General features: G+C 41.0%; 1 protein-coding gene across 1 annotated transcript; it reads right to left on the reverse strand.

The window, feature by feature from the left end:
- On the reverse strand, window positions 1-19,539 carry LOC111865869. The gene is made up of 4 exons (XM_023854282.2): window positions 19,460-19,539; window positions 5,119-5,298; window positions 3,622-3,695; window positions 1-2,055 (listed from the first exon to the last, which is right to left on the reverse strand). The coding sequence occupies exons 1-4, from the start codon at window positions 19,536-19,538 to the stop codon at window positions 1,906-1,908; spliced, it is 483 nt and encodes a 160-aa protein (XP_023710050.1). The 5' UTR covers window position 19,539; the 3' UTR covers window positions 1-1,905.
- Between the last annotated feature and the right edge of the window lie 7,066 nt (window positions 19,540-26,605).

A 26,605-nucleotide genomic window follows, 5' to 3' on the forward strand; every position in this document is an offset into this window, starting at 1 on the left:
TATATGATTATGAAATTTATGCCAGAAGAATGTAACATAATGATATAACAGCATTGGTTTATCATATTAAGTCTGTTCATAAAAGCCACATCAGGAGCTGCAATCATGCAAGGTTTGATTTTCTTATAATGGTAACTATGAAGATTACACTCTTAGGATGTGACTCCATGTAGTCTGGTAAATTGGTAGTATCATTTTAGAGGAATGTGCTGCCTTCATCTGCAGGATAGAAGATGGAGGCAACACATATCTTCAAAATGTTCATAATGTTCTGTTAGACTGAACACTGTCATCCCAGAAGATGGCAGTCTTCATGTTCAGAAAATCATAGTCGATTAGGTTGTATTCTAATTGTACAGTTTAAAATACAGAAGGATTCTAGATTACCATATTAGGGCATAATATGGGTGCTTTTACCTTTCTCATTCAGTGATAATGTTATATTCAGAAGGGAAGTCTTAATGTAAAGTGACAGAAATGGCAGTAAAGCATTTTAAACAGTGTTCTTGGAGGATTAAAATTTGATGATGAATCAGTATTTGTATTATTAACATACCTGATCATTGAATCTTTGTAGTAATGTTTTTATCTAACTTGAATTTTAAAACAGTCCATCACATCCTGAAATTTAAATCTTAGTTGCTTGATCAGGAAATAATTCAAGACAGTTGAATTATTTCCTGATCAAGCAACTAATTCAAGACAATTGAAAATAATGATACAGATAATGCACATATTTGTTCCAGTAACACAACCTAAATGGTTATAATTAACTTTACACCTAAACTTAGTAATGTGTTTTGACCTTGACAGTTGCCGTAAGGTTACAACATATATATTTTTGGCAAAACTGATATTGTTCCTACAGGTTTTGTTTGCAGATTGTATTTATGTGTATTATTCAAAGGTATCACAACATGTCACTCACATAAAGTATTTCATATAATGAAGAAAGTTAAATTACTTCAGAATATACAATAACATTTAAGTGCAGATTTGTGAATCTAAGGTGTAATATGCTCAGGAAATTTTTCAGAACAGTTATTCTTTTATAATATTAGAACACTTATTTTCATGAGTGAAGTACATGAATGTTAGATTGATTGATGTATAGAACAATGTTGCAGAAGCTGACTGTAAATGTCTGTTGGTACTAGTTACCATTGATTTGTTTTGGCATCATGTTCACTGTATACAGACAGATGATGTGTAACTTACACTATTCTTCATATGAAAAAAGATTTATGACTGACACATTCACACAAACTTCATAACACAGGACAGGGAAGACTGAACTCCAATGGAATACAAATATTTTTAATTGTGTTGTTTGTATACTTGCACTTCGCATTTCTTTGAGGAAAGACGTGAAACTGTTCATGGCCTGTAATATTTATAAAAACCTTTTATAGGAACAAATATATTTGATATAAAATTGTATTTAATTATCTTTTTCAGAAACTTCTGTTGCAAATATTTTTGCTCATATGAGCATTTACCAGGATATTTGTACGGTGTGTTTTTTAAATGCATCTAGAACTTGAGTGATAATCAGAATTTGAAGCAGTCAACAAATTTTAGCAAAACACTTCAATATGGGTCTTATCAATTTGGCTTATTTTGAAATATGTAGACAGACATAGAAGTCATATTTCTTTGCATCTACAGTATGAAAGTTCTTACAAGTAGTGTATACCACTTCCTTTATTATTTTCTTAATTGTAGATTGTAGATGTGCTTCTGAAGATAATAAGCTTCTGGTCATTCACAAATGCTTGGTGGTCTGTAAAATGTGGGAACTCTGTGCATGCTCTTCATCATTGCTTTGGATGTTAAGGTTGTTAAATAAACTTTTTATGTCTTAAGTGAGAGATTTTGGCTTTAATTGAAATCAGTCATGGCTAGTCATCCAGTAAGCTGTTGAATACTCTTATGACACTCTTTGAACACTTTATAATATCCAAGCTGCTGCATGTGTATGGTGCATTGCCGACCACCCATATAGTGGATCTTGGCATAATCTTCACAATCTATCCTTCCATTACCATCACAGTCCTGAAAATAAGGTATACACATAACACACATTAGTTGTCTGCAACTTGGAATGAATTAGCAAACAGTTAACATAGCCTGGAGATTTGATATGACACATACATACAATCCTGTTGTCACATCTCTGCCTCTGTGAGGTATGCTAGTTGTGTGGTGACATCGGGCAAATGTGACAGCAACAGAGAGGTGATTTGGTATAAATTATTGATGACAAGTTTTCATCCAGGAAAAGTAATTTGTCTCACTTCTTTCACTTAAAGTGACTGTGCCAGTTCCTATTCTGAATTATTATTAGATATTCTTAAATAAGTAAATTATAGAAAATAAATGTTAAGTATAGAACCAGACAGTTTAATATACCATGCAACATGTGATACAAGGTTTTCACTTGTAAATATTATAGTAACCCCCCTTCTGCATCATGGATTTTAAAACTGTAACATAACTACCCTTCATTTCCTCAACATGTAGACCTGGAGGAAAGATATCCACATGCTATTTTCAGAGCTTACTTGGACATGATCCTGGGTCACTTCAATCCATTCTCATTATAACCTATTTACCACTCATTCTAATATTGTCCTCATAACATATTTTACCCTTATGAGATATTCTCCAAGAGGTTTCTCAACCAAATTAATTTTATTTTTTATTTCCTTCCAAGATAAATATCTATCCTAACCTGTACTGTTTTTAACTGCCCTAATATTATTGTGTAAGCTGTATAAATCACAAAATGTCTCCTCGTGTGATATTTCCCACTTTCCACTTCTGTTAGGTACAAAAGTCATTGTGCCCATGCACCACACTATGAAGATGTATGCAGAGATGGAAGTAAAACTCCTCTCATTCCTAATCACAGAAGTAGACAGAAGTGAGTAGTCAGCTTCATGCTCTAGGCACTTTCCCATAAAGGTTACAAACACCAATACTAATTTTGATGGTAAGCAGAATGGCTTTCAGAGCCAGTCTGAATACTGGCAAAGAAATGTATTTCTTTTTCTGGCAGTGTTTGAACCCAATTTATCATCATCATCGGCAAACTAGCCCTTTTTGAGCCATAACCTTTCAAAGAAGATTCTGCAGCACTTGTCTATGCAAATTAGACCATCTGGTTTTCACTCTGTTGGATTTTGGAACAATAATTTTTTTACACAGCAGTGTCATCAGCCTAGTGTCAAACCCTGTTCCTGGAGGAACAGATCTCTGATTTTTGTCCCCCAGTGTTAGGGTGGCCTAATTAAAATTTTAGGCACTAAGTTCCCTTTTTGTCACCCTCTACAACTCGCAGTGATGTGATGGAGGAATTCTGCCCGCACATGGGATTCAACCCCATTCATCTATCCATAGCTGGTTGCTTTACTAACAACTGTTTCAGCTTATTTCTCATAGGTGCTAGAATAACAGGTTTGTTAACATTTATTTGGAGAATTAATGAAAATGTTATTGTATTACAAGGTGGTGTATGGGAGAGCTCAGATTTGTGAGCAGTTGTTCATCATGATGGACCGTTCTTTGAAAAAAGGAGTATCGAATTGTGAACACTTCCCTCTTGTCTTCAAATCTTACCTGAGCGTATCTTGCCAAATAACGATGAACTGTTGCAGCCGCACAATAAGGCTCAGTAACACACCTAATGTAAGCTGGAAACACAATGTAATGTTAACAATTTACAAAATATTCCAAGCATTTAAAATAACAGTACTTCCTATACTGTAGAATTTATAGCAGTGCTTCTTGCAATGTATGTCTCAATGGAATCCATTATTTTCTAATGAGACAACTACAGAACTGGAACGAGCATATTCTGTAATATGTTGTTACAAATTCCCTGTATGTCAATGTACACTATTCTTTTCAAGTTTCCATATTCACTTTTTTCTTGTGAGATTAATATCCACCACAGTGCAGTTCTTCCATTCTTATGATTCCTCCTTTGCAGGCTGTTTTTTTGTCTATTGAATTATGGAAATTGGCATTAAAATTAATATAGAGGAAAGAGAGCCATTTTAGAGTGAAGTATATGCTGTACTTGTGCTCTGTGCCAGTATATGCCTGTGTACTCTGTACTGAATTGTTAGAATGTAAACACAAGCAACTGATATTTATTCAGCTGGTCTAGAAATTTTCTGCTTATATTCATCAGAATGTTTGCAAAAAAACATATTTGAACCCCTACACATAACTAATTCAATCTAGAAATAGTAGACATAACAACAACAACAACATGTTTACAAGGAACATATACTTTTTAAATTTTTTTTCAACCTGATTTCCACACTTGAATTATTGTTTTTTTTGTTAATGTCATTGTTGTCATTATTATTATTGCTGCTGCTTCTGTTGCAGTCTTCGTTGTTAGTTTTATACAAGGTTTCTGATAAATGCTGTAATTCATAACAATTTCAACTGCTGCTGCTGCTGTGTCAGAAGAACATATTCAAAAATAAATAAACCAAAAGGTTTCCCAGTCTTATACCAATTACAGAAATAAATAGCTCAGTTTGTAAAGTGATTGGCCACTAGTGGAGTTTTATTTGCAGTGAAGACATGCATTTTCACGTCCTTCACTGGGACCACTCACCTCCAACAGGATGTGGAATACATTGTACTTTAGCAGCAATCCTGATACTGTACATGCCTTCAGTCTGCAGTGCTTAGACAGAAAGTTAATTTTAACTTTTTAACGTGCTGTTCAGGGGGCACGTGATAGTGTAGTTGGTTGAGGCACTTTGCTACAAGCCGGTTGGTCGCAGGTGCAAGTCCCGATGAGGTCATGGGATATTTTTCAATTTACCTAACCCTTCCAGCCACACTATGGCCCTGGGGTCGACTTATCCTCTAACAGAAATGAGTACCAGGAATATTCTTGAAGGTAAAGGACGGTGGGCACATAGGGCTGACAACCGCGACGCCATCTATGAACCGATTGTCTAGAAAATGTGGGAACCTCAACATCTCACAATCCTATGGTCTTCTGCGGCCTGTTACAGGAATACCTTTACTTTTTTTACTTTACTTACTGTGCTGTTCATACCACTGTTATCATGGGCAGTAAATTCTCACCTCCTTTGTTGTTTGGATGATCACCTGGAATTGTTGGTCTTCCAGCCTCTTTCCAGTATATCCGAGAGATGAGGAATGGGCCACAGAGGCCTCTGGTGCAATGAAATGTGAGATTGCAATTGGATGTAGCTTCACAGATACATCCCATACACAACTCCATATCAAGATGATTTTGCTGCCCTGAAAGAATAGCTGCATAAGTTGGTTTTTAAAATTCAGTATTTGGTAACTCTAGATGATGGTAACAATTTTAATCTTATGTGAGAGACCTGTATAGAGAAATAAATGACTTTAAGAGGGTTTACCAATCATTGAATGTACATAGGGTCAGTGATGTTAGGCAGACAGAAATCCATACAGCTTAGCCGTTAGTACCTGATCCTAGCCCTTAACTTCTTCACGCAGGAGGTGAAATATTACATTCTAAGATCCACAATCTAATTACTTCTATTTGGCATAAGGGAAAATTGCCTGATCAGTGGAAGGAGTCTATTATTGCACCCGTTCACAAGAAGGGTGATAAAACTGACTGTAGTAACTATCGGGGGATATCACTGCTATCGACTACAGACAGAATTTCATCCAATATTCTTCTCTCAAGGTTAAGTCGATATATAAATGAAATTATTGGGGATCATCAGTGTGGTTTTTGACATAACAGATCAACTACAGATCAGATATTTTTCATTTGTCAGATATTGCAGAAAAAATGGGAATATGATGAGACAGTACATCAGCTATTATAGACTTCAAGAAAGCCTATGATTCTGTTAGGAGGGAAGTATTGTACAATATTCTGATAGAGTTTGGCATACCAGTGAAACTAGTTAGGTTGATTAAAATGTGCGTTTAAACGAAACATATAGTAAAGTCCGTGTAGGTAAACATTTGTCTGATAAATTTCCTGTACAGAATGGTCTAAAACAAGGAGATGCTCTGTCGCCACTTCTTTTCAACTTTGCCTTAGAATATGCAATTAGGAAGGTCCAGGGAAACCAGATGGGACTGAAATTAAACGGGACACATCAGCTGTTGGCCTATGCCGATGATGTGAATCTACTGGATGCTAATGTAGATACCATAAAGAAAAACACACAAACTTCAATTGACGCAAGTAAAGAGGTTGGTCTAGAAGTAAACACTGAGAAAACTACGTATATGTTACTGTCTCATCACCATAATGCAGGGCAAAATCATGATATAAAGATAGGAAACAGATGTTTTGAAAATGTGGCATAATTCAGATATTTGGGAACAACGATAAGAGAGTGTAACTTGATTCAGGAGGAAATTAAGAGGAGATTGAACTCGGGTAATGCTTGCTACCATTCAGTCCAGAACCTTTTGACTTCTCGTCTGCTGTCCAAAAACAAAAATTAAAATATACAAAACCATAATTTTGCCTGTGTTTCTGTATAGGTGTGAAACCTGGTCTCTGACATTAAGGAAGGAACATAGACTGAGGGTGTTTGAGAACAGGCTGTTGAGGAGAATATTTGGACCAAAGAGAGATGAAGTGATAGGAGGTTGGAGAAAACTGCATAATGAAGAGGTTCATAACTTGTACTCTTCTCCAAGTATAATTAGAATGATCAAGTCAAGGAGGATGAGGTGGGCAGGGCATGTAGCACGAATGGGGGAGATGAGGAATGTGTATAGGATATTGGTGGGAAATCCAGAAGTAAAGAGACTACTGGGAAGACCAAGGTGTATGTGGGTGGACAATATTAGAATGGATCTTAGAGAGATAAGATGGGATTGTATTGATTGGATTGATCTGGCTCAGGATAGGGACCAGTGGATGGCTCTTGTGAACGCGGTAATGAAGCTTCGGGTTTCATAAAATGCTGGGAAATTCTTGAGTAGCTGCAGAATTGGTGGCTCCACCAGAAGGGCTCAGCTCCATGAGTAAGTAAGTAAGCGAGTTCAGGAGGAGATGGTCAGTGAGCAAGTTGGCTGCAGCTGCAATGCTCCTGACTTTCATTCAGAAGGTGCCTGGTTTGAATCTTGACCAAGCCACCGACTGTTTCAACTGAGATTTGTGTAAGTTTCCTGAGTCTTTTTCCTTTCCTTTCCTCTCGCCCCCGCTTTGGTGCATAGGGCTGATTTCTCAGTTTGACGATCATTTTTACAGACTGTAGGTACTCCTTGGACGGGTGATCAGCTCGTCGCAAGACCTCTACCTAAACATAGAATAAACGCATACACACACATCAAACATCCATGCCTTATATGGGATTCGAACACACGATCCGAGCGAGCGAAGACGGTACATGCCTTAGACCGCACAGCTACCGTGACCGGCTTTCCTAAGTCCCTCTGTGCAATTTCTGACACAACCTTAAATTTGTCCATACCAACTTACTTCCACGTCTTTTGCAACTTAGTATTGACTACCGTGCAGTCATTCGATGTCACATAACTAAACTAAACTCCGTGATTTTAGTCCGCAAGCGAACTATACTGACCGAGCGACCGCCGCTTGTCGGCGAAATTAGTGCCAACTTTTGCGGATAGAGGGTGTCGCGTGGTCAGCACAACGAATCCCCACGGCCGTTAATTTCGGTTTTCTAGACCGGAGCCGCTATTTCCTTGAAATAACTCATCAATTATCATCACGAGTCTGAGTGGACCCCGATCCAGACCCGCTACTTCTCAGAAAGAAACTTGGTAGTGCCGGGAATCGAACCCGGACCTCTGGATCTGTAGCCAGGAACTCTGACCACTAGTGTTGAGTTATTGACAGCATTGTTAAATAAAGCACAAATAAATATTTTAAAATGGTCGTGGCGCCCATTAATTCGCATTTATACGTAGTATACTGTTACCCAATTATTCACAGTTGTATAGTCTTAGGTTTTAACAGCGTCATTAAATAAGGTAACGTTAAGTTGTCCATGTGCTTAACTAATTAAGTACTACGCCATGAAGGAGTATGGGGGAGTGGATGTATAGATCCACATTTTCTTAACCTCGGTACTAGATGAAGCTGAATGGTCAGCTTCACGCCCTGACCGCTTTACTACTGGGCAAGAGCCCCGGTACCCATTGGATAAGAGGCTGGTTGTGCCCCAGAGCCGGTCTGGAAGACATGGAGAAGTGAAAATTCTTGCCCCCACGGGACTCGGAACTCCGACCCCTTGGTCGTCCAGCCGGTAGCCAGTCGCTATCCCGGTTCTTTCTGTTTCTTAAACTAATTATGAATAATAATTAATTAATTCTATAATGTGTTGTTCCTATTACAGTGCGTTCGTAATATAACGCGAACTACTACGATTAAAAGCATAGTAATTCAGCATCTTTGTTATGTATTTGTTTTTCAGTTGCTTCCAGAGAAGCGGTGCGGCTCCCACTTTGAGAAGCGTCGGATTAGAGTAGTGTCCCAATTCTTATTGTATAGCAAGTATTAATCACCACAGCTCTTTGAATCAGTCGCAGCTCAGGAGCATTTCCAAGTTCCCCATTATGTCTCGCGCAAGACGATTTGTCGAAATGATTGTAGTGATTTCACTGAGATTATGACAGGGTAGATATTCAGTTTCAACTACGGAGACAAGAAATATGTACATGATTCTTGCAAGGAAAGCAAGCTTTTTAAAACAGTTATTTGACGGAGAAAGGAAATTGGAATACGATATTAGAAGAGACCATTGCATGAGACACGGAAATGGCTCAGGTTCGTGACCATTGGAGACCTTTATTGTTACCAGGGTTAGTTCTGTTGACATGAGAACCTTAGACCTATACACGAAGTCAGCAATTACTAATGCGCAATTGTTTTACTTGTGCGTAAGTAACACAGTCCAGTTTTCAGCCGAGACATTAGGTGTGGAGATCGCTAGTTCATACGTATTACGATGGGTATCTATTATGTGAAGTCACTCGTGGTTTTTCACAGTTCCTCTAGGCATTTTTTTCTGCCAGGGCTACAACAGCTTTGACTTCCACCTTCTCGAATTCACAGTGCGTAATCAACCTTCGATGTGTCATAACTTCGAAACAATTTCGCATTCTAATGGTCCAGGTATTCATGAAGTATGACCTGCATTTTTGGCATGATTCCAGTCGGGTGTGAAGTGTAATTCTTCAACACTTCCGTTATGCAAATAGTAGATACATGCATGTGAATGTCCTTTTCGAAAACAGTGATGTGTTCAAACTTCAAATTTGCAATTTACTGACATGTTTACGATCTACTTGTAGTCATCGGTATACTGATTGATTAAATTTAGCCGTTTATATCTCTCTGTGTCACCCATTCACTCTTTAAATACTATAAAGAAAACATATCACGTTCAGAAACATTTTGTTCTGTCTTGTTTTATTTTTATATCCAACTTGTTATTTAACGCTATCAGGGAATGACTAGGAAGGTGAACCAAGCACTTTTCCTTTCGCTTCTTTGTGTCAATCTAGATATACAATGCGGATACATTTCTATATCTAGCTTTATGCCTACTGGTCCCATTTTGGGACATACGGAATCCGTGAAATGCTTCGTTTCACTTCAGTTTCTTAATCTTAGACAGTCGGTAAGACTCCTTGGAAGGGGGATCAAGGCCTCACAAGGCCGCTACCTATACATAACAGAATAAACGCAGACAAACATCCATGCCTCGAGTGGGATTCGAGCCCGGGATCCTGTGTTCAAGCGAGCAAAGACAATTCTTGCCTTAGACCACGCGGCCACTGTGATCGTCCAGTGCAGTTCCGTAGTATGTGTTATTACAAATATACGTCTATTGTTGAAGAGCGAATCATATTAGCTTTCACTGTAAAGAAAATCAGAAATTGTTTTTGTTGATTCTATTAAAACACACCACATCGGGAAAATTGCACCAAATGAGGCCAATATTGGCCTCTTGAAGTGGTATTCAACCTTTTTTGTTTTACATTTTTACTCGATTACAAGCATTAACCGACTAAACGTATACGATCTTTGGTAAAGGTAAAGTTGTCCCTGTGCTTAACTAATTAAGCACTACGCCATGAAGGCGTATGGAGGAGTGGATGTATAGATCCACATTTCCTTGACCTCGGCACTAGCTGGAGGTGAGTGGTCAACATCATGACTCAGACCGGTGTGCGGCGGTTTTCATAATCTCATTCGTTTCAACTGTGCTCCTTTCTTTGCGTAATGTCGCAGACATCGTGTCTTGACGCATGCCGGTGTGCTGCCTACCTTAGAGTTATTTGTAGTTACGATTTGTAAGATTTCAGGAAGCCTAAATTAGATTCCAAACAAATTCCGTGGCCTGTAGTCCGCAAGTGAACTATACTGGCTGAGCGACCGCCGCTTGTAGGCGAAGTTAGTGCCAAGCTCTGTGGATAGAGGATGTCACGTGGTCAGCGCAACGGATCCCCACGGCCGTTCCCGAGTATCGTCACTAACACGTGACAATATTTGTTTATTAATTGCTGCGTTTGTCAACGTGGATGCCATCTTCAGAAAGTTGGCATATTCATTATTGCTTGCTGCAAATCTGTAGGTTGGCGAATATTCGCATGTTGATTCCTGTTGAAACGTGCTGCTTGGGTGTGTTAAAATGTATAGATGAAATGTAAGCTCAGTCGGTATTCGATAAGACTAGGATAAGTGAACCTGTAGGGGATAAGTATTAGGAGGAAATAATATAAAATAGTAAAGGATGCAAATTTTAGTAGTTAGAATTCTAAGCCCTAAAGTTGTCGAAGGCCGGTCACGGTAGCCGAGCGGTCTAAGGCATGCACTGTCTTCGCTCGCTCGGAAGCCGAGATCGTGGGTTCGAATCCCACTCAGGGCATGGATGTTTGTGTGCGTTTTTCTGTGTTTGTGTACAGATAGAGGCCTTGCGACGAGCTGATCACTCGCCCAAGGAGTCCTACCGTATGTATAAGATCTAAAAAACCGAAGTGAACGGAGTTCATGGAGGTAGGCCTAGGCCCGCTGGAGCTGTAGTGCAAGGGGGGCTGAAGTCGTCGAAACTTCAACCGTTAAGTGTGCATCTGAAGTGGATTCGCAATGCTAAATTATGAGTCAGAGGTGCAAATATTTTTGTCAACCTGCGTGTGGATGTGATCGCTCTATAAGGTATTGTGACGAGAAGCTGCTCGTAGTGCATGTGTCGTATCCCATGTGGATTTCTCGGTCTTGTTAGTATTACTATACATTATACGCCGAAACATGTAACAATAAGTGGATATATAATAAACCATTATTATTGTACTTGTGTCGCCGAAGTTTCTGTAATCATTTACAGGGAGAAAACATTTGATTTATTACGTAAAGACTTAACTACACATTACGGAAATAAGAATTTCAGAAATCATTTACTTTAAAATTATTGCCAAATTTAGTTCTCAGAAAGAGAATGAATTGAATAGTATGAAAATTTGTTTGCTGAAGAGGTTTTTTATTCCACCCAAACCCCAAACTATGGCCCACCCCTTATCAGCTGTTCATTACTGCCTGCTCAGCATATAGGCAGCTACTCTCTTTATGGAGACAGTCTACATCCACAAGAAAAGCGAACCACATCGTGGCGTTGAACCTCCAGCTACTGATACAGCCTCTTAAAATAGCTGATAGACGCTACCAGCTGCATAGCTAATCATGTGGAGAACACGGAGTGTCTGAGAAGTCTTCACCATGTCATGTCAATGACGAATGTTGGTAGCCCTTGCTACTCCTATGAGTACTCTTGCAACAAGGCACGACTATTGTCCAGTTTATAATACTCCAGTCACTGGGTTAAATAGGAAGTTGTTTTGTTGTACGCCTCGGGGATTACCAAAACGGAACTTTCACTGTAAAATGCCCTTACTTCTTTGCAGCTGAGGGGGCGTAAAGGGCTCAGAAAAACTTGTCTAATATCGTATGTAAGATTTGAGGCTTCCTTCAAAGGTTACATTCCTTTGGGGGAGAACGCTCGAATTCTTTGTTAACGACGGGGGGGGACTCAACGATTCATTACCTTTTCCTCTCTGACATTCTCTCTCTCTCTTTCTTTCAGTCTTATGACGGATTTTGATGAAACTTAATATACTGCGTTTCTGTGATGCAAGTATTCTTCCTACGTGTACATTTCGCTCATTTTACTTATTTTTATTTAATGGCCTGAATTAAATTGTAAGCATTTCTTTTTATGTGGGAACAGAATTTAATTAATTTGAATGTCTACATCAGGTTTCAAATACATTCGTGGGTGTACCTCGCTAGATATATCATCTCGGAGGTAAAAGGCCTTCAGCACGAGTTGTAACAATCCGTAACGTTCGTGTTATATCTTACGTTATATCAGGGCTGGTGTGCCGATTTCGACACAATAACTGTGATCATTCAATTCAATTCAGTTCGTGCTTATTTACGTGCAAACTTAACACCACAGAGGCCAATAACAAAGTTGGCACGAGCACATAGAAATAGAGATATAACTAAAAAAAATACAGATAAGGCAGTCTATATAATGGCATTAAATTAATAATAATTCGAAGAAAAATTAAAGTTAGCATTAAGAGGCGAGAAAATAAAATAAGTACATTTCGAATGGTTATTCCATTATGTGGTGAGAAAGGACAATACACATAAATACACATAGAAGTGTATAATAATAATAAAGAAATTAATAAAAATAATGATAATAATAATAGTTTAATTAATTCAGTATAAGTTATGTTTCATCAACAGAGTTTTTGGTCCAAAGACGTCAACGTCCCTACAGACAACTTTAGCAGTAGAAGCGCATCTAGCAGAGGGGCAATTTTTACTAACAGAACAGACATTGAACATAGGAAAATCTCGGATGTGTTGAACAGGGACCCGAAGGCCAACAATTTCCAAAGCAGAAGGGCAAAGTATAGAACCACGATAAACTTGAATAAGGAAGAGCGCATCAAGATGATATCTCTTCTTTTGCAAGGTGTGCAATTTCAATTGTTCCAAAGCAAAATCGTAACAGTAATCAACTTGAGGAAAAAACGTTAAAAACAGAGAGCCGTAAATTTCTGCTGAATGTGTTCTAGTTTGCTTACATCAGTTGACGTAATGAAATTCCAAACTACTGAAGAGTATTCAACCTTGGATCTAACTAAAGTAAAGTATAATATGAACATGCATCCAAGGGTTGAATAGTTAAAAGTGATACTGCGAATTATACCTAGCATCTTAATACAGTGTCAAAAAATAAAATTAACATCATGAAAATGAAGTTTAGAATCAATATATACGCCCAGGTGTTTCACTGAATATGTTCGAGTTACAGTGAAATGAAGAAGTCTGTACTCGTATATCAAATAGTTAGTTTTCCTGGAGAACATTATAACCTTGGGTTTGTTAACGTTGGGTTTCATACAGTTCGCTGCACACCAGCTACGTATACAGTCAACGTCAGATTGCAGAAGATTACAGTCTTCAGGAGAGCTAATAGCACGGTAAATTTTAATGTCATCTGCAACGAGTAGGTACCTGGAGTGCTTAATTGAAACACACAAGCCGTTTATGTAGACACTGAAAAGCAGAGGCCCAAGAACAGATCCTTGTGGAACACCGGACAATACTTCAAAGGGCGATGAAGTAGTTTCACCAATACGGAACTGCGACTGTCTGTTAATTAGGTATCTGCGTATCCAGTTTACATAACCACCAGAAAATCCAAGGGCACTCAGTTTATGAAGAAGCAAGACGTGGGGAACGGGGCCGAAAGCAGATTTCAGGTCAAAGTAAATGGCATCCACTTGACGGTGAGAGCCAACTAGGGGAGTAATAAAATCAAGATACGTTGCTAGTTGAGTGGTGGTGGATTTACATTTTGTGAAACCATGCTGGCAGGGATTTAATTTCAACTTGAGGTCGTTATAATAATAATAATAGGGTAAAGTTGCCCCTGTGCTTAACTAATTAAGCACTACGCCATGAAGGCGTAGCCCCTAGCCAGTCGCTATACCGTTTACGCTATCCCGGCTCCTAATAATAATAATATCTATAAATATTAAGTGCTCTACAAGTTCTTCGATCGCCCTATCAGCCGCCCCGTGTGAAGTCGATTTATAACGCGTTATATTTCCCTACTTATCTAGCGTTACGTGTGCTGATCACAGTGGCCGCACGGTAAAGGCATGAACAGTCTTCGCCCCCTCAAACACTGGGATCGTGGGTTCGAATCCCACTTGAAGCATGGATGTCTCTGTGCGTTTATTCTATTTCTTTGCTGTCCTGTTTGCAGGTAGCGGTCTTGAAGCGGGCTGATCCCCCATACAAGGAGTCCTGCCGACTGTGTAAAAAAGACCAAGAAACTGAAAACGCGGCCAATCTCCACAAGGGCTTTAGAGCCATAGGTAGACAGATAACATTACGTATACGGCATTTTCTTCACTACTTATTTCATGGGGCTCATTCTCGCATATGGTCTCTGTTTCCACAAGACAACACAAAAGGCGGACATTCAAGTCCCAAGCAGGATTCCAGCCAATAATCTCAAAGTTCGAGTGGTCTAACAACAACGTCTTAGATTTTAAATCACTGTGATCTACCGATCGTTGAATTTAGCGATTCGAAATTGAATGTCCTGCGAACGGAAAGAAGCGGTGTAATGCATGGAATTTCTGCTGCATGATTGTAGGTACAGGGTAGAGCCAGCGCAATTCCGACTGCAGCCNATGAATTTCTGCTGTATCACAGAGGTCAAATGCTTATTGACTTTTGTGAACGAAATGGATTGATTGTTACCAACACTTNGATTTGTTTTATTGCTATGGGGTGGGACTAAGTCCCTTGTACTGCGGCCACTTCTGGCCTATTGTACCACCCCAGATGATAGGTGAGGGTGATTGTGGAGCAATTGGTGGAATGAAGATTGGCAAGGGAAACCGAAGTACTCGGAGAAAACCTGCCCCAGTGCCACTTTGTCCACCACAAATCCCACTTGACCAGACCCCGGCATCGAACCCGGGCCCCCCGCGGTGGGAAGCCAGCGACTAACCGCTTGACCTATGGCGCGACCTTCCCTTTCAGTTAGAAAGAGATGATTTATTTTCAGGAACTCGTCACAGTTAATAAAGTGAAGTTTCCAGACGCCGTGACGAAAAGCGTAATTGTTATCTTAAATAGTTACTAGAGTTAAATGCACATTGTAGCATAATACATTTTTATTCCTACAAATTAATGGTAATGATATGAAAGAACTACCTTATTGCAGGGAGCTGAGTCTTTTTTGAGAAGCCGCTAGTTGCTCAGTTGCTAAAGAATTTCCCAACATTTTATGGAACCCGAGCTTCATTACCTTTTTCACAAGAGCTCTGGGCTGGTCCCTATCCTGAACCAGATTGTTCCAGTCCCTAACACTCCATCCCATTGCTCTAAGATCCTTTTTAATATCATCCTCCCGCATATGTCTAGGTCTTCCCAGTGGTCTCTTTCCTTCTATCATTCCCACCAAAATTCTGTATGCATTCATCTTCTGCCACATCCATGCTACATTCCTGCTCCGATATGAAAAGAACATTAAAAGAAATTAATATTGATTTCACGAATCCCAAAAAGAAAAAAAAGAGAAGTATTTGTAAAATATACTGTCCCTTTATTCCTACCGACCCAGGAAGCCGCCTGATTTGCGCTTTTCCCGGGCTGAAGCCACCGGAGAGTGACACGGCCGCTCACTCCATCTAGTGTCGAGGTTAAGAATGCATGGAGCTATACCTTCAATACTCCCCACGTCTTCATGGCGTAGTACTTAATTAAGTATCGGACTACTTTATTTTACTTTATCTCAGGGCTGTCGAGCTTTAGACCACCGAGTGGTCACCTACCCGCAAATAACTTTATACAGAGTGTAACTGACAGGTGCGAATGACCCTTGGGCAAGAGTTCCACATACGAAAACAAGAAGCAAGGAATTCAAACTCACATTGCGACAGACGATCAGTCAGTCAGTAAGTCTTGGTGTCGAGCCCCGTCTGGGGCTCATGACCAGATATTTATTACTGATTGACAGTTACAGTCTTGTAAGATTTGAGGCTTTCACGGCGGTGACTATGAAGAAAGCAGTCTTCTGGGATTTTGCACCGTGTATAGGTGGTGTTAACCGACGTTTCGGAGGAACGTATCGCCCCCATCTTCAGNCGCGACCATATTTTACCCTCTCAGATTTGAGACTTCCCTTTTTGTCGCCTCCTACGACTCTCAGGGTCATGGTGGAGATATTCGACCCCGCCTCCACACGGGTAAAGAAACAAGAATTTCTGGGAAGAACTAATAGCCTACGTTCCTTTGATAGGACGGATCGCATAGAAAACGACGCGTCCAACAATTTCTCTGTTCTTACATGTGTGTTCGTTGCCGCAGTAACATTTATACTGAGCCGTTACCTAGCAATGATAGGTAAAAACATGTATGAATATAGATAGACTGATGGGAGAGATTTATGAAATACGCCGTTGAGATTGACTCAGGAACCACGATATTATACATACCAAGTGCCATAAAGATTCGTTCAGCCATTAAAAATTGACGGAGGGTGGGGATACACAGACACACAGAGAGCATGATGATCTCATAAGCCTACTTTAATTTTTCATAATAAGGAAATTAGACTAGAAATGTCAGTATCAACGTGTGTCCGGAAACATTTAATCTGAACGTTAGAGTTGAAAGAGTTCATTTATAATAAATGTTCATCATGTTCTCCATGAGAATCAGCGCACCCCTCGATAGTCTCATCATGGATCGCCGCATCCGCTCGAAGATCTCGAGGCAGTTGCGGATAGTCTGACAGGTATCCGCAGTGCAATGGTGAAGTGCCTGTTCACTGTCAAAAGGAGCTGCACACATGGGCTTTAAATGTCCCTACAGGTAAAATTCCAGAGGATTCAAGTCAGGTGAACGTGGAGGCTATACAGTGGGGCCTTCTCTACCTATCCATCGGCCATGATAACGAGAACATCTCGCACAGCACGGAGCACCCTCATGCGTGTACCACACGCGTGCTCTGGCTTCCAGTTTGTACACCTTCCAGTAGCTTTGCCAGATCTTGTAGGAGGAAACGTCTGCAGTGCTTGCCTGTAAACCGATGTGGCAAAACATGCAGGCCTACTAAACAGTCACCAACAATTCCTGCTTATGCATTAATGCTAATGTTGGTTGTGAATGTTAATGATGCAGTCTGTACCGAAACGTGCCTCAATTGTAAAGAGCTCCGATGAAACAAAGGAATGTTCAGCACTTCATTGAACAAATCACTGACAGAAGTTCTCTCGCGCTGGAAAATCAGCAGGCATGAGACCTTGCACTCGTGAATGGTAAGGGCAAAGCAACTGCTCATGCAGTACCTTCGAAATGGGCTTGCGCGAAACATTCAACTCTTCCCACATTTGTCTTATGCTGACACCAGCGTCCACATCAACATGGAGGACGTTATGAGCACTTAATATAAATATACTCTTTGAGCTATAATTAAAAACTTAAATGTTTCTGGACACATTTTAATATGGGCATTTTTTCTTGATTTGGAATGTGGAGCTCGCGCCCAAAGTTTGTATGCACCTTTCAGTTAAAATCTATATATTATGTTAATAAAATAACATGTTTCTAATTTGTGTAGTGAGGCAACGCCATCGTGCTGAGCGAGTAACGAGGCCATAAAACAGTGTTGCCAGGTGGTCGCCCCTTAAAAATCAGCCAACGAAATTTTTCTGGATTTTATCGCTAGCGGTGGCGTAGTTGATTGAGGGGCTATGCTACAAGCCGGAAGGTCGCGGGTTCAAGTCCCGATAAGGTCATTGGATTTTTTCAGTTGACCTAATCCTTCCAGCCACACTGTGGCCCTGGGGTTGACTCAGACTCTAGCAGAAATGAGTACCAGGAATTAATTAAATAATTTTCCTGGGGAGTAAAGCGCGGCCGGCTCGTAAGGCTGACAACCTTACCGCCATCTTTGAGCCGATTGTCTAGATAATGTGGGACCCTCAACGTTTCACAACCCTATGGGCCTTCACGGACTGTTACAGGGATAGCTTTATTTTTATCGCTATTGCATACGATCAAAAGGCCATGTTAATTCCACACACTGTTGTAAGTTTTTTATTAGGTATTGTTTGAAATCAAATGAAAAGTTGCGCCTAAATAATTTTCGTAAAGTATTTTCTGTATTATTTTCAATTTCCTTTAAAGAGGACAGCGTTGACATGTACAGGATAGTCTCGCGGGTCTCGCAAAACTGACAGGTTGCACACTGCTCGCGTGAGCCAATTGGACAGCCCTGCTTTACCTTTACATTTATTCTGTTTATTATATATTTATATTCTGTATATTATATATATTCTGTCGCAGAGTGAGAGAAATCCATAAAGATAAAAAAAAAAAAGGAAAAGCTATCCATTTTTTTTTTGCTAGTGGGATGAGACTAAGTCCCTTGTACTGCGGCCACTTGTGGCCTATTGTTACCAGCCTCAGATGATAGGTGAGGGTGATTGTGGAGCAATTGGTGGAATGAAGATTGGCAGAAGAAACCCAAGTACTCGGAGAAAACCTGCCCCAGCGCCACTTTGTCCACTACAAATTCCACTTAACCAGACACGGGATCGAACCCGGGCCGCCGCGGTAGGAAGCCAGCGACTGGCCGCTTGAGCTATGGCGCGGCCTTAAGCTATCCCTTTAACAGGCCATGAAGGTCCATAGGGTTGTGAGACGTCGAAGTTCCCACATTTTCTCTAGACAATCGGCTCATAGTTGACGGTGAGTTTGTCGGCCTTACGCGCCGGCCGCCCTTTACCGTCCCCAGGAAGATTCCTCATACTCATTCATGTTAGAGGATGTGTCGACCCCAGGGCCATAGTGCTGCTGGAAGGATTAGATCAATCATCGGGACTCGAACCCGCGACCTTCCGGCTTGTAGCATAGTGCCTCAATCAGCTACGCTACCGCGTGCCCCCCTCCCGAGAAATTCATACCCACATAAAACAAGACATTATTGTAGTTATAGTACTTTGATTATTTCAGTTTCTACAAAGAATACTCGACGGTTTCCCAAATTTCATAATAAATATCAGCTGGCACGGCATTGACCAGGGTATCCCCTAGGCTTATATTCAGGAGGTGCTCGGTTCAACTTCCGACGGGACACCGACTACGCTGGCTGAGACTTTTCGTGATTTTCTCCAGTCTGTCCAGGCAGTTGTCGGAATGATATATCGATTGTGCAGGAACTGCTTTTTTGGAAACTTTTCCAGTTCGTTATCCATCACTCGTCCTACCATTTATTGCTATCCTCCTACGGGTTCGGTTACTGACAGCGTTCTGAAATAAACCACAAGAAAGAAACACGACGGATCTCTCTCTGCTTGAGGTCTAGAGAACCGCCTAGTTTGTTACCTGGAGCTAGGACACTCCATGTGATGGTGACAGCCAACAGTAGAAAGAGCAGCACGTGACGAGTAGCGGCCTGGTCCATGTCTCCGTGACTAAGTCGTGAACACCGTTCTCGCACTATATATACAGGAATCGGCCCACGCGGTAGCCACTCTTCCTATTAAGCTGAAGTCAACAAACCCCGGGTCGTAATCACATGGTTACACGTAAAGAAGCATTGCCTTTTATAAACATTGCCAGCTACCTGTCTGGATTCAGATGTGCACAGGATCACGGAAGCTGTCTTGACATAACACACCGACAGCCCCGATTACAATTTTTTACTCTTATTGTGGCTAAATAAAACATTATGTGGTAGACGAGATAATAGGTTACAATATGCACAGAGAAACAGGAGATAGTGCTAAGATAAAGGTCAGTGAAAAACTGGATTGAATTGACTCAGGAGAGGGCAAATTGGCGGACTTTTGTTCAGACGTTTATATGTCAACCGATTCCGTAAAAACAGGGGGTTTCCAGCCGACGTGTTGATTTTTTATTTATTTAATTTTTTTTTCTGCCTCATTTGTGCTAATTCCGGTTGCTAAATCCGGTTTGGTGTAACAATATGAGAAGAATACAGTACTTTTCTATAGTCCTTTGTTACTTCAATTCCTTTAGGTCAACGTTGTTGTACCTAAACGCACTTTTACGTAGGGAGAGACTTTTCGCCGTTATAGGAGGGCTGTCGGAATAAAAACAGGATGTTGCAGAATAATTTTCACGCTAATGACAACTTGCAGCTTTATAATGAATCAGTTCTTACTGGCCAAGAAGTAATAAAGGGAGTGTATGAATGAGAGGCAATCTTTCCTCCCCCAGCAGCATAATTGGAGCAGTTCCTTGAATTAACAATTTTGGTTCCGGATGTTGAGTTTTGGATAGAGTACTACAGGAATTTAGCCTTCACCTTCTGTTGACAATGAGGATGAGCCAGTTGACATTCAGTTATGTACTCTCAGCTTATTTCGTCATAACTTGTGTAGGACGATTTCTTTTGTTCCATATTCATGTGGAGTCCGTTACTTTCAGACTGTCAGTATAAAACTAAATGCACAAGGCGGCAGGCGAGTTGCACAGAAAGAGACAGGGCTTGAAGGTTACGAAGTTTTGAGAGAACTTCAAAACGGATTTTGATTAAATTTGTTATGGGAGCCTACAGTAGAATTTGTTGGGAGAGCGTATATCATTCCAGTTTAATCTTTGCTTTACGTGAAGTTCAAAATAGTCTTATTCTTTCAGCAACATCAGATCGTACCTAAAAATGAAAACATGAAAATATAAGAATACCGTCTTCTGGGATATGGCGCCGTGTAGATATTGTATAAACAGACGTTTCAGAGGAAAGTATCGCCTCCATCTTCAGAGTAGGTGAAAAGAGAAAATAGAAATCCGCGAGCGAGGAACCAGCGTGAGCAGGTGGCTGCAGCAAATATCTACACGGAGCCACACTGATTTTTCTTTCTTCTACCCTGAAGATGGAGGCAATATATTCCTCCGAAACTTCGTCTTATACTATATATACACGGCGACACATCCCAGAAGACGGCATTCTTCACAGTCACCTCCGTGAAAACCTCAAATCTTACATGAAAATATAAATATCATTAAGAGATTTTAGTTTTGTTTTAAACCTCTTTGCTAGGATGAGAACTGACAATAAATAAAATATAAGATGAATAACTGTTGACCCCGTGCAGTGTGGTATGTGCAGCGCGACTACCGTTGTAGTATTAGATTGGTATCTACAAGGAAAGAAATCAAAAGTATGCATGCAGAATAAGAACAGGTTTGGCAGGCATTGCTTTCTTATCCCTCTGTTAAGGCAGAAGCTTACTGGCAGACAGGTTACCGTTTCCAATCATATCTTGGTTCTTCCTAGCAGCGAACCCAGTCTTTATATCTAATCAGTGCATTACATACCAGAAAAGGGGGGAGGGGGAATTTGGCGTTTCTTGTAGACGCTACAGTTTAGGAAGGCTTCAGTGTTGCTGAAACCTTGATTTTAACTGTGATGTAAGCCGTGGGGATTAGTTACGCTGACCACCCGACACCCTCTGTCCGCTAAAGTTGGCACTAACTTCGCCGACAAGCGGCGGTCGCTCGGTCGATATAGTTCGCTTGCGGACTAAAGCAACGGAGTTTGCTTGTTTGTTGTTTATGTACATGTTAAGATTATGAATTGACGCTAGATTGAAAGAAGAGTATAGAGAATGGTTATACCACATTTTACTGCTCCACACTATAATCTCCATGAACTGAGGAAAGTTCCGAAGTATCGCAGCCATGACAATCGTTATCGGAAGAGATTGAAGTAGATAACTATTGAAAATGAGAAAAGACATCCTCTACTGAACTGACCTTGGGATTAACATAGTATTGGTTCAGGAAATTTAAAACGTAACTTCTGTGCCTTCTATACAAACAATAATTTAATTGGATTGTCTTCTTTCGCTTGGTGCTGTGATTATAAGCCGGTTAGGAAGTGGGGATTTGGTGAGATTTTAATTAAGGTGGCAATGAAAGATATTATTTTAGACCAGCAATTCTCAACTTCGTCATTACAGGAAACCTTTGGAACAGGAGCACACTACTGTATTTTAATCGGGGTAGCGTAGTTGGTTGAGGCACTATGCTACAAACCCGAAGGCCGCCGGTTCGAGTCCCAATTAGGTGTATTTCTCAGTTGACCTAATCCTTCTAGTCGCATTATGACCCTGTGGTCGACTCAGCCTTTAACAGAAATGAGTACCAGGAATCTTCCTGGGTGGTTAAAGGGCGGTCGGCACATAAGGCTGACAACTTTACCGCCATGTGTGAGCTGATTGTCTAGAAAATATGGGAGCCTCTACGTCTCACAACCCTATGGTCCTTCACGACCTGTTACAGGGATAGTTTTAACTTTTTCTCTTGTTAGATGGGTCTACTTCGAAGTGACTACGGACTAAAGAGACCCGAGAGAACAATTATATGGTTCAAAAAGTGTTCAATATCTGCCAGCATCGAACACTGGGATCGTTGGTTCAAATCCCACTCGAGGCATGGATGTTCGGTGTGTATGCGTTTGTTCTGTGTTTAGGTATTGGCTTTCCGACGAGCTTATCACGCTTCCAAGGAGTCCTATAAAATAAAAGGAAACTACGTGGCTTTAGTCCGCAAGCGAACTATACCGATCGAGCGACCGCCGCTTGTCGGCAAAGTTAATGCCAACTTTAGCTGATAGAGGGTGTCGCGTGGTCAGCGTAACAGATCCCCACGGCCGTTAATCTCGGTTCTCTAGACCAGAGTCGCCATTTCCTTGAAATAGCTCCTCAGTTATCCTCATGAGGCTGAGTGGACCCCGTTCCAGACCCACTGCTTCTCAGAACATCTGGTAACGCCGGGAATCGAACCCTGATCTCTGTATCTGTAGCTAGGAAATCTTACCACTAGACCACAGAGGCGGTCCCAAGGAGTCCTACCGCCTGTGAAAAATGATTACGGAACTGAATAAGAGGCCAGCGCCCTGAATTGACTGGAAGAGCCATTGGGAGGGGAAAAAATTGCAGTACTTTCTATGTCTGATTACAGTTGCGAGATCTGAGGCACCTTATGTTTTCAATCATCCGAAAGCCGTGGCCATGTGTTCGATTCCCACCGGGGTCGTGATATAAATCCTTTGTAGATGGAGGCCTTGCGATGGACCGATCCTCCGTCCAAGGAGTCCTACTGAAAGGCTAAAAAGATTCACAATTTCAAATATTATTTCTGAATTAGTAAGAGTCAGAGGTTTTAATCCGCGAAGCTAGAGAAGCAGAAGTCCGCGAGCGAACTATACTGACCGAGCGACCGCCGCTTGTCGGCGAAGATAGTGCCAGCTTTAGCGGATAGATGGTGTCGCATGGTCAGCGCAACGAATCCCCACGGCCGTTAAATTCGGTTTTCTAGACCGGAGCCGCTACTTTTCCATTCACGTAGCTCCTAATTATCCTCGCGAGTCTGAGTGAACCCCGTTCCAGACCCACTACTTCTCAGAAAATCTGGTAGCGCCGGGAATCGAACCCGGGACCTCTGGATCTGTAGCCAGTAACTCTGACCACTAGACCACAGACCGTATGAATGCACGAAAAATTAAAAAATAATAAATAATTTCGAAAGTCGTACTTGGCGCTTAGGTCATATCATCTTCATCTGGTTGAACTCTGTATTTACGAATCAACGCTATTGATTCCTTACGGTGTTTTCACGATATATTTTAACAATATAAGCATAGTCGAGAAACTGATATATACCATTCAACTCAATCGTCCCCAGATTTTCATGGACTTTTCTGATGGTATATTTTAAAGAAAAGTTGAAGGGCAGTTGTGTCAAAGCATGTCCTTGTTTCCGACCAAAATGAATAGGACAAATGTTTCATTTATACGGACTTTGCTGTTAGCTTCGTTTAGCACATATTAATTCATCTAACTGGTTTCATGCGTATACAACATTCAGTACGAACATTGTGCTATATTTGTTTCCTGAGTCACGGGCTTTCTCGAATTCTGTATGAATATGCAGTGCGCCTCTAAACATGTAACAGCAAATGTACGTGTACATCAGGTTGGCAGAATTATTAATAGACTATTAAGTAAACACTTTTCAAATATGTACTTTAATTGTGTGACTTTAAGGTTCTCACATCGGCGACTATGAAGACTGTCATCTGGGATGGGACACTGTGTAGCGCAGAAGTTTACCGAAGTTTCGGAGGAACGTAATGCCTCCATTTTTTGGATTCAAGAGTAAGACAAGCAAGCATCAAGCTTGTTTTTAGAGTGTTGCTTGGCTTATTCTTCAACATTCCGCATAAATATCTGTAAATTTCTATCAAACAAGATGGATTCACATTTCAGAATATATTATTCTTCAAACATTAATATTGTAACGTGTTTGCGTTACTGATCCCACTTCTGACACCAGTGTAACGTGTTTCGTTACTGAAGACGCCGTAGAGATGGTTAATTGGTTTATTTAACGATCTACAAATAACGGCTACAATTAATTATCTCACAGTTGCGGGGTTTCACACTTTATAACCCTAAGCGCATTAATCTGTTAACACTGTTGCGGGGTTTCACGACTTATAACCCTATGCGCAAATCAGTTCACTCTGTCTTCAGTAGTAACACGTTGACAGTAGGGGAGCTTTGTATCACTGTATCACACGCTCCCAATTACACAATCGCACACACGTCCGGATCTTCTTACCGCGACGGCTGCTATACTCCAACTGTAGTCGGCTGGCTGTTACTTTATAACTCGGAATGTCTTCGGCGGTAGCCACACTGGAACTCGAACTCATCGATACGCACTGTGCATCCACTTATATAGCTGCAGTGCTTGCCTGTGGCGTAATGAGTGCCACGTCACAGTAGGACGTTGATTACGGTTACGTTTGCGTTGCGCGTTACGTCACCGCGTGACGTCACCGCGGAGGGGAGTGGGGGGGAGCGCTACGTTACCGTGGAGAGGAGGGTGGAGGGGGGTTCTCAGTCGCGCAACATGTTACACTATACTATCGTCTTCAAAGACATCAGTATATAAATATGTCGTAACCTGGAGGCACTGGAATTCTAACGGCGAAAATCTAATATACGGTGGAATACTGAGTAATGAACACACACGTAGGTACCTGTACACGCAGATGTATCTGAAAGCTCTTTAAAGTCCCTTCCTTCCAAAATCAAAACATATTTGCAAATTATATCATACCTGCTTTTCTCCTGTCTCCTCCTACCTATCCGTGTGCTGACTCTTAGTCTCAAGCAAACAGACTTTACTCGGCATTTCAGAAATAATTTCCCATATGAAATCGAAGCAGGTTACTGTAAAAACTTCCATCTTGTGGGACGTTGAAAGTCATTCGACTCCACTTTCAACCTGCCTTCACGCTGGCTTCTTTCTAGGCTTATTCTTCGAACTGAAGATGGAAGCGACATGTTCCTTCAAAACATCGGTTGACTTACAACGGACTAAACGGAGTTATGACCCAAAGAGAGAACTCTTCATAACCATCTCTGTGAGAACTTCAAATCCTACATCAATTTACTGTAGGTACGAGAATACTTTATACAGAGTGGGGGGCAGAAACTTCCGTTTTGTGAAGACGCATTGTGAAGGGAGGGGAGGTCGCAGAAAAGTGGGGATAGGCTCGGCGAACGCAGCAGTCGCGCAAGTTTCTGTCTAATACCCCTCAGTAGGAAACATGAGGTAGGTGTACGAGTGAGCAGCGTGCGTTTGCTGCCGAAGCCTATTTTTCGAACAACCATTCCTACGTGTCGGTGCAGCGTGCGTTCCGTACTCACTTCGGAATTAAGCCCAGAGGTCCGGTTCCCGACCGGAAATCGATTGTTTTGTGGGTAGATAACTTAGGACAACCGGGAGTGTGGTGAAAAAAATCATCAGGACGACAACCGACCGTTACGACGCCAGAAAATGTGGAGGCAGTTGGACAGTTGATTTTGAGATCTTTTTTCGAACCAACTCTTGAAGAAATGCATCTAGAAAATGTCTGGTTCCAACATGATGGTGCCACTGCACACACAGCCCGAGCTTCGGTGACAGTTTTGAGGGCAAAGTTCCCCGGATGGCTCATCTCGCTTCGAGGTGACGTCCCGCGGGCAGCGCACTCACCTGATCCAACGCCCTGTGATTTTTTTATGGGGATACCTCAAGGCAGAGGTTTTTAAACATCACCCCACAAACCTGCTTCAGCTGAAGAATGTTATTCGGCAGGAAGTGGCCCAAATTCCGGTGCACATGTTGGAACGTGCAGAGGGGAACTTCAGAAAACGGTTGCATCAGTGCATAAAGAACAGTGGCCACCACATTCAAGATATTTTGTTTAAAACTATATGATTTAAAACTTTAAAGTACATTCTTTCATTTGCTAAACATACATTTTTTCTATCAGCAATAATTTTTCTTGCATTTGCTTTCAAATTAAGGAAGTTTGTGCGCCCCACTCTATAGTGTAGTTAGTATAGTTAGAGTATCTGAGTCAGACTGAAAAATATTGTTATAACTAAATAAGCATAAAAGCCCAGTACATACCACATAGTTGTAGCATGTAGACCTGTTGCTAAG

Source organism: Cryptotermes secundus, unplaced genomic scaffold (assembly GCF_002891405.2).
Source record: "Cryptotermes secundus unplaced genomic scaffold, Csec_1.0 scaffold1449, whole genome shotgun sequence".
NCBI classification, from domain to species: domain Eukaryota; kingdom Metazoa; phylum Arthropoda; class Insecta; order Blattodea; family Kalotermitidae; genus Cryptotermes; species Cryptotermes secundus.